Source organism: Dipodomys ordii, unplaced genomic scaffold, assembly GCF_000151885.1.
Source record: "Dipodomys ordii isolate 6190 unplaced genomic scaffold, Dord_2.0 Scaffold58, whole genome shotgun sequence".
Taxonomy (NCBI): Eukaryota; Metazoa; Chordata; class Mammalia; order Rodentia; family Heteromyidae; genus Dipodomys; species Dipodomys ordii.
In genome coordinates this window covers 8996423-9005618 of record NW_012267274.1, presented here as the reverse complement: position 1 = coordinate 9005618, position 9196 = coordinate 8996423, and the positions used below count along the sequence as shown (strand labels likewise).

General features: G+C 47.2%; 2 protein-coding genes across 3 annotated transcripts in view; one reads left to right on the top strand and one right to left on the bottom strand.

Annotated features, from left to right (window-relative positions):
• The window catches only part of Mcmbp (minichromosome maintenance complex binding protein), a 37630-nt gene extending 36537 nt beyond the window's left edge, over positions 1–1093 (bottom strand). The window contains exon 1 of the mRNA XM_013021901.1: positions 1036–1093. Coding sequence (XP_012877355.1) covers positions 1036–1093 — 58 coding nt within the window. The remainder of the gene's footprint in view (positions 1–1035) is intronic.
• A 90-nt stretch (positions 1094–1183) lies between these two features.
• The window catches only part of Sec23ip (SEC23 interacting protein), a 45294-nt gene continuing 37281 nt past the window's right edge, over positions 1184–9196 (top strand). Inside the window, exons 1-3 of one of the 2 annotated variants that reach the window (XM_013021937.1) lie at positions 1184–1428; positions 7108–7640; positions 8715–8925. In XM_013021937.1, the coding sequence (XP_012877391.1) occupies positions 1272–1428; positions 7108–7640; positions 8715–8925 (901 nt within the window). In that variant the 5' untranslated portion in view covers positions 1184–1271. The remainder of the gene's footprint in view (positions 1429–7107; positions 7641–8714; positions 8926–9196) is intronic. The other variant, XM_013021936.1, reaches the window with a different exon arrangement.

Here is a 9196-nt window from a genome sequence, read left to right as displayed (position 1 = left end):
CCCCGCCGGGGAGGTGGGCGGGGCCTCGACGGGGCGCTCGCCATCTTGGAGACGGGCTGGGGAAGGGCAAACCAGGAGGCGGCGCGAGCTGAGCCGGGCCTAGCGGGCTGAGGGCGGCGTGGGGCCGGCTGTCGCTCTCCTCGTGCTGGCCGCGCGGGGACACTGGCCCTCAGCCCACTTGCGGAGCCCTGCACAGGGCCGGGAAGTGCAGCGCCTGGCGGCCGCGGGTGGTGGGTGAAGCGGCGTTTTGCGTCTGCCCTTCCACCTCGTTTTTCTGTGTGTGCGCACGCGCCCGTTCGGGTGTGTGCTTGGCGCTTGGTCTGTATTTGTGGGGTTTGGGTGTGTGTGTGTGGATTGTGTCGGGGTGTGCATTTGGTGCGTGTACGCCGCACGGGGACGCGGGGGGGCACTCTGGGGCTTTGAACTCAGCACGACTGAGCTCTAGAGGCTTACCCTGAGCCACCCCTCCACTTCTGTTCCTTCCTTCTCTTCCTCCTTTCTCTTTCGTTCCTTCGTTCGTTTTTGCATCTTAGTTGCTTTAAGCCCAAGAAAATCCCAATACTAAAGTGGCTGATTTGAGGGACAATATTCAGTGTACTTCAATATAAAAGAGGTAGATAGGATATATATATATATATACACATATATATACACACACATATGTGTGTATACCTATACATGTATATATATGTGTGTGTATATATATATATATATACATATATATTTGCCAGTTAAAGTAGCCCATCAAGTGCCGCGTGGTGGGGTACACCTGGAAGCACCGGTCGGAGGAGGCCAGCCAGGCTAATTATTCCCGGCCAATATGGTGAGACTGTCTCAAAAAATAACCCCTCCCCTTCCACACCAAACCACACAGACAGCTGTCCCCTCGTTGCTTTCATGAAGCGACCCCGCAATCGAAGACGTCCAAGGTCAGTTGTGCTCGGAGGCGGAGCCGATCCGGAGCAGATTGGAGGCTCGAACCTCTCTCCCTCCCAGTTTCGGGCCCCACCTTCGCTCCACGGTTTCAAGCCGCACCTGCGCAGCCGCTGAGGGCGTCACGTGCTAGGCTTCGAGGCGAAGCCAGCGCCGCCATCTTGGTTTCTGGCAGCCCCAGCTACAGGCTACTTCGGGAGTATTTCTCCACTGGAGCTGCCTTGCCTTCCGGTCCCTATGCGCAAATGCGGAAGTGCGCTGGCCAGAGGTGACTGGTTTCCGGCCCGTGGTGCAGCACCGGCTTCCCGGAGACGTGTAACGGACGAGGGGCCGCGGCCATGGCCGAGAGGAAGAGTAACGGCGGCGGCGCCTCCACCTCCTCGGCGGGCACTAACTTACTCTTCTCCTCCTCGGCCACGGAGTTCAGTTTCCACGTGCCCTTCATCCCCGTCACGCAGGCGGCGGCCGCCTCGGCCTCCCTGCTGCTGCCCGGAGGTAGTGAGGGGGAGGCGGTCTGGGGGGCGGCGTTGGGGCGCGCGGGGCCGCGGTCGGGGCCGGCGGTGGTTTGGGGGGCCGGGGCCTGAGATCTCGGAGGCGGGGCCGGTGATGGAGCTTGTGCTCCGCGTGGGGACCCCTGCACCCCCCCTCCCGTTCCAAGTTTTCCCGAGTGCTCGAGCACGGGCCCTGGGACCCTGCCGGGTGCGGACCGGAAGTGTGCGGGCCAGACAGCATCGCCCTGGGACGTGAGCCAGGCTATCTCCTGGGAGGCGGCAGCAGGCCTCTTCCAGGATGGACAGCGTCCCGCTTTTTCGGACACCGCAGACCAACTCCTGGAAGAACGTGGGTGTGAGAGGTTGCGGAGTGTCGGTACAGAACGCCGTCCTCATTTTCCAAGACGTCCACGAAGCGTTTTGTTCTCTCAGGCCGCACTCCTGTGCGCCCCGCCAGCTGATCGCATGGTCCAGGGCCCTTGCTGTGTGATGCTGGGGCGGCACAACGCAGACCGTAGTGTCTTGGGAGCCCAGAACCCTGCTGCATGACCTCAGGCATGTTACAGCCCCCGTTTGTGCTGCAGTTTCCATGAGTGTTCAGATTCTTAGGGTTGTTGTGAGAAGTGAGTTGATGTTGGTAAAACACCAAATATGTAATGCTTGGCAGGTAGTGTTAGGAAAATGTTGTCAATGGAGCATGTCTGCCTCCCTACTTGGGCCCTTTTATTTCCAGGATCGTATCCAGTGTTAAGCACCTATGTCCTTATTACATGCTGAGGTTTCCTCCCCTTCCCCTCAGTGAATGATTTGTTTCTGCTTGTAAGACCAAGGAAAGTTTCCTGGAGAAGTGGAGAAAGACATGCAGGAAACAGCTTTATGGAGAACTGTCCTTTGCTTATATTTCTTGGTGCTTGTTACTGTCTACCTGACATGTACCCATGCTTGTTTATCCTACCCCCCCGCCCAGCGCCGCCCGCCCCCCCCCAGAATGTAAGCTCTGTATGCAAGCAAGGTGTATGTCCTGTGCCTGGAAAAGCCTTATTGGGTAGATATTTGCTAAATGAGTGGGAGGCAAGGCATCGGATTTCACGTGTGTCATTTAGGCTGTGATTGGAATGTTAGGTGGTGTTGTCTTTGGTGAAAAATTGGTATGGCTGGAAGAAGTGCTGGGAGAGTGCTGAGGAGTAGATCAGGATTTGCTGGAGGGTTTTAGGTCACCTGCCTCAAAAGTATTGTTTGGCTTATGTTCATCTCCTCACTATATTGTATTTGGCCAGTGTGTATAAAAACTAGACGTTTTCAATTTTTGAGCACACCTGTTTTAACCACACTTATGTTTTCTTTCTCTCCTCTCTCCCTCCCTCCTCCCTCCCTGTCTCTGTCCTCATCTCTCTCTCTCTCTTTTTGTTGGTTTTGAGGTGTGAACAGAGGGCTTGGGTGCTGTCTCTGAGCTCTTTTGCTCAAGGCTAGTGCTCTACCACTTTGAGCTACAGCTCCACTTCCAGTTTTTTGGTGGTTAACTGATGAGAGTCCCACAGACTTTCCTGCTGGCTTTGAACCACAATCCTCAGATCTCAGTCTCCTGAGTAGCTAGGATTATAGGACTGAGCCACCGGTGTCCAGCTTACTCCTGTCTTTAAACTCTTGTTTCTTGGTGACTTTGAGTTCAGCCCATAGTACACAAGCTCATTCAGCTTGATTGCTTGGCTGTGTGTACCCCTTGAGCTGTACCTCCAAGCCCAGCTTTTCACTGGTTAATTGGATATAGAATCTTAAGGACTTTTCTGCCCCACCCTTCCAAACTGTGGTCATCTAGATCTTAGCCTTCTATTAGATAGGATTTACAGGCATGAGCCACTGGTACCTGGCCAGAACTTACATATTTTTGTAGGACCATTAACCATTTTTAGGACTTTATTTATTTTTTGTCGGTCGTGGGGCTTGAACTCTGGGCCTGGGCGCTGTCCCTCAGCTCTTCAGCTCAAGGTGAGCGCTCTACCACTTGAGCTACAGCGCCACTTCCTTTTAGGACTTTATGTACAAATATTTTTCCCCTCTAAAAAAGGATTTCATAGTTAGAGACCCCTTTAGATCATACCCAGAGACAAAGAAGAAACTATCCCTGGGGGCAAAAGAGATAACTAGGAAGCAATTTCATAGATTGAACAGACAGGAACTGAGGATCTTCTATTTGTCAGACCCTGTTCCAGGTGTCAGGGAATCACAGATAGCAGACAGTTCTGTCTGTAATGGCTGCACAGTATGTATATCTACACAGATACTCCCCTGGTAAGCATGTATGATGCACTTCAGAATAGCCAGAAAGAAGGATGGATAGGCTGCTGCAAATGCTGTGGGTCTCAACTGGTGGAATAGGCAAGATATGTCCCTTAGGCCATAGGTCCTCATAGGACATGGTGTCTGAGTTGAGCCTAGAGGATACATAGAAATGAAGGAGTATGGAGGTGTGAGGAAACCTGAAGAAGATCTGGCAGAATATTGACAGGTGACATGGAACAGGGTGGACCTCTCCTTCTGTCCTTTCTTCTGTCCTTCCCAGTGCCCTCTGTCTTCTTCAAATGGGTCACTGACTAGAGTATTGCAGGGGTGTGGCTCTAGGGGGTCATGACTTCATATACTAGGGAGTTAATAGTTCCTCTTATGGGGGAGCCTTTGAATGATTTGCAACAGGACAGTGAAATTAGAGTTGTATTTCAGAAAGGCTAGTGCTGTCTGAGATTGTATTGGAAGAAAGCTGCTATAGCAAGAGGGGTTGGTCCAGGGTCATTGTACTTCAGTCAGGAGTGAATGGTACTGTAGCCCAAGTGGGCCACGTTGATATGAAGGGCTCCGAAGAGAAAGCTGTCTGTTAGCACAGAGGTCCATTCTTGTTCAGTGTTAGCTCAAGACTGGGCTCTGAACCTGGCATGTAGTGGGTACTATTTAAGTATTTCCTGGATGGCTGAATGAAAGGTCTGAGAGAGAGGAAGTGGTTGAGAGCCTTGAAGATTCTTGTTGCAATGTAGGTGGACACTGGTGACCTGTTGGGATAGTGACGTCTGGTAAAAGGATACATGGTGGTAAAAGTAATCCATCCACTTAAGGCTTACTAAGTTTGAAGTATATGTGAATCTGCTAGGAATGTTGGGGAAGTAGTTGGAATACATGAGGGCAGTGTGAGTTTGAAACAGTTGTGAGTGTTGCAGGTATATTAGTTCCCTCAGAAAGTGCCTCTGAAGTGAGTCTAGCAGGTTTGTTTGTTTTTTAGAATTTTTTTTGTGAAAATACCATACAAAGGGGTTACAATTACATGAGCAAGGTAATGAGCACATTGCTTATCAAGCATTGTTGCCTCCTCCTTTGTTTCCTCTACTAACAGGGTTTTGAGATAATTATTTCATGTATACTTGATGCTAATGAGAAGTCTATTTCTTGGACTGAGTAGATCTCAAGTAATCTTAACTGGTGAAGGATACCAACAGGTTTTCCCAATGCTTTTCCTTGTTGGAAAATGAACTGAGTAATATAGAGGAGTGCAAGTGAAGTTCACAGGACTACAGAGAAGAATGGGAACTGGAAATCCACAAGACTAGTGGAGTGACTCAAGTGGTAGAGAGCCTGCTGGGCAAGCATGAGGCCCTGAGTTCAAATCCCAGTATCACATATGCACACAAGGAAATATATCTGAAAAGTAGAAAAATGATAGCAGATACAGGGCCTTGTGTTTTTTGTTTTGTGTGTTTTTTGCTGGTCGTGGAGCCTGAACTTTGGGTCTGGGCGCTGTCCCTCAGCTCTTCAGCTCAATGCTAGCTAGCGCCTACCACTTGAGCCACAGCACCACTTCCGGCTTTTTCTGCTTATGTGGTGCTGAGGAATCGAACCCAGGGCCTCATTCATGCAAGGCAAGCACTCTATCACTGAGCTACCTTCCCAGCTGCAGGGCCATGTATTTGAAAGTGATATTTTTAGTTTTAAAAGTCTCAAAGCCAGTTACCAGTGGCTTATGCCTGTTATTCTAGCTATCCAGAAGACTGAGATCTAAGAATCATGGTTCAATTGAAGCCAGCTCAGGAAAGTCTGTGAGACTCTTATCTCCAATTAACCACCAGAAAACTGGAAGTGGTGCTATGATTTAAAATAGAAGAGTGCTATCCTTGAATAAAAAGGGCTCAGGGACAGCATCAGGTTCTGACTTCAGCCCCACGACTGAAAGAAAAAGAAAGAAAGAAATTTGAGGGTTTTTTGTTTGATTTTTTTTTTTGTTGTTGTTGTTCATTGTCTTTTTCCTTCTTTTTCTTTTCTTTCTTTCTTTTTTTTCTCTTGAGAATAGCCCAGGTTGGTCTCAAACTTGTCAGCTTAAGTTTTTTGCCTCCTTCATTCTCCCAAATAACTGGGACTACAGACACATCTTTTGAATAGAAGGATAACCCGAATGCTGTAATCCCGGTTATGGCATTGAATTGTGTCTCTTGGACTCATGGCCAAATGGCGAGTATTTTGTTAAGTTGGTGTATGTGAAATAAAGTGGGGAAGCTGTCTGAGCCCAATGGCCTTTTTCAGCAGAGGTCAAGGAACAGCCCAGGGCTTTGGCAGGCTCTAAGGGCAGAGGCCCTGGTGTTTCTAGGAATGTGTCCTCTGGACTGATGGACTCCATGCCCTAGCAGTAGATAAAGAGGGATTGAGGCAGGAGTAGGGAAGATTAGCAGAAAGCTGCAAGCTAAGGGCTCATAAAAATGTACTAGAGTGGACTTTTGAGGTCATAGAGAAGGAAAATAAAGAGAAAGTGTGTTGATAGTACCCACAGTGAAGATCAAAAGGAAGCAAGAACATCCCATACTTAGAGAAGTGACTTTTCTGGTTATTTGGTGTTCTATAAAAACTTAATTATCTGGTTGGGACACTGCGTGATTTAGGGTAACAGATAATTGATGCCCTACTTTGCCTTGGGAACACAAGTACCACGTGTTCACTTCTTCTGTCCTTGTTTATAAGAAAGAGCCTGACACCCCTTCTTGTCAACAGAGCTAATGTTTATAGTTTCTCCTCATGGCTGAGAAATAAAATTATATGATAAAATTATTTGGGTAATAAGACTTTTTATTTACTTGAAAAGTATTGAGGGGTATGTACCCCATGTGTTAACAGTGATTTTCTCTGGAAGGCGTAAATTAGGATTTTTTTTCCCTCTGCTTTTGATTTTTTCTGATTTATATTTTCATTTCAAAGAGAAAAGTGGTTGGGTTTTTTTGTTTGTTTTTTGATTTTTGGTTTTTTTTTTTTTTTTTTTGGTGCTGGTCCTGGGGCTTTAAGTCAGAGCCTGGGGGCTATCCCTGAGCTTTTTGGCTCAAGGTTAGCTAGCACTCTACCACTTGAGCCAAAGCTCTACTTCCTGCTTTTTGGTGGTTAATTGGAGATAAGAGTCTCATGGACTTTTCTGCCTTGCTGGCTTTAACAGTGATCCTCAGGTCTCAGCCTCCTGAGTAGTTAGGATTACAGGTGTGAGCCACTGATACCTGGCTTAAAGACAAATGTTTTTGAAGAAGAAAAGACTTTGATTTTTTTTTCCCCTCTGTAGTACAGAAATAGACATTAGAATAAGAAGAGCTCTGGTTGTTGGCTTTTATAGAAGAAGAGCATAAAGACTGCTGACCCTTTAAGCCATGGCTCTCCTATTTTGTTTCAGAGGATGCCACAGATGTTGGTGAGGAGGACAGCTTCCTTGGTCAGACGTCGATGCACACGTCCACCCCACAGACATTTAGTTACTTCCCTCAGGTATCAAGCAGCAGTGATCCTTTTGGGAACATTGGACAGTCACCCTTAACAATGACAGCAACATCGCTTGGACAGTCCACATTCTCTAGGCCCCCGCCTGCTCTGCCTTTTACAACGGGGTCCCAAGACGGGGTGAATGCGTTTCCACCATCTGTTTCAAAGGCTCCATATGGTGCTCCACCTTCCTCGCAGATGGAAACCAATACTTACTTGCCTTCTCAGCCCAGCAGTCTCCCTCCTTCAAGTTTTGGGATTCCACCTCAAGGAAAACCCCAACACGGATACAACCCCTATCGCCATACCCCTGTTAGCAGCAGGGCGAATCCCTATATCACTCCCCCACAGCTGCAGCAGAGCCAAACGCCAGGCCATCCCTTCCATCCTCCACCCTCCGGACCTCCTGTGCAGACCTACCAGATGCCGCCAGGGCCTTTGCCACCGGTATGTGGACAGGCTTTATGTTCTACAAAGACATTCTAATTTTTCCTTTCTCACTTAGCTGATGTTATAGAAAGCTATGTGTTTTATAATATCTACAAGGACAAAATATTTTTCTAGCTTCTTTAATTATTTAGGGTTTTTTTTGTGTGTGGTACTAAGCATGGAACCCATGCCCTAAGGCATGGTAGGCAAGAACTCTACTACTGAGTTACCTCCCCTCCCCTTTAATTAGTTTTAGAAGTTATAGTTGGAATTTTACTTATTTTCTAAATTTTTTGTTTTGTTTTGTTTGTGGGGCCTGAACTCTGGGGTCTGGGCACTCTCCCTCAGCTCTTCAGCTCAAGGCTAGCGCTCTACCACTTGAGCCACAGTAACCCTTCCGGCTCTTTTCTTTTTGCTTTTGTGGTGCTGAGGAATCAAACCCAGGGCCTCAGGCATGCAAGGCAAGCGCTCTACCACTGAGCCACCTTCCCTAACTTTCTAAATTTTTACATGGTGCTGAGGGTCCTGTGTACTAGGTGTATTCTACCACCCAGTTATAGCCTTAACCCTCCTTTTAGTGTTTTAAATTTTGAGACAGGGACTTATAAAATTGCCATCCCAGACATAAAAGTACAAGAATCTTATTTCCATTTAACCAACAAGTAGCCATAAGTGTAGCTATGGCTGAAGTGATAGAACACAAGCTTTGAGACAGCACTCAGGTCCTGAGTTCAAGCCCCAGGACCAGAAGAAAGGAAGGAAGGAAGAGAAGGAGGGAGGGAAGGAGACAGGAGGAAGAACTGAATTAAAGAATATATGTATTGTAAATATAAAATACATTTAGAAGGGCTATTCATATCTGTAACGTTGTCTATTTACTTTGCCACCTGTGTAGAAAAGTCTAGTTCATTTTACCTGCTATAGGGTACTAAATTTTATTTAGTTACTTGCTTTGCTTTGGGGTCTAGTTATTATACTAAATAGTTGTCTAGAAATATATGTAGGATTATTATTACTAATTACAGTTTGAGTCTGAGGCTCATACCGAACTGAACCTTTTGGACGTGTTATGACATGTTGTTGTCCCCTCAGGTTCCTCCTTCAGTACAGTCACCAGCACAGCAGCAGGTGCTTGCTAGACCTGCAGGCCCCTCTATGCAGGGACCACCTCCTTTTGTACTTCAGAACCAGTATGAACCAGTTCAGCCCCACTGGTTTTACTGTAAGGAAGTGGAATACAAACAACTATGGATGCCTTTCAGTGTGTTTGACTCTTTGAATCTTGAAGAAATCTACAATTCAGGTAAGTACCTCTTGATATTTGGTTTTTGGAAGAGACGGAGTGAAGAACATTTATCCTTGGCCTGCTTTTGTGACTACCAGATTCCTTAATCTGTAGACCCTCCAGACTCAGTCCTTTAAAATGATGATACTAATATACATCCTGAATTATCTGAACAAAGTATTGGAAGAAATGGCTTATTAATGTTCCTTGTTTTTTTGTTTTTTTTTTGGTCGGTCATGGGGCTTGAACTCTGGGCCTGGGCGCTGTCCCTCAGCTCTTCAGCTCAAGG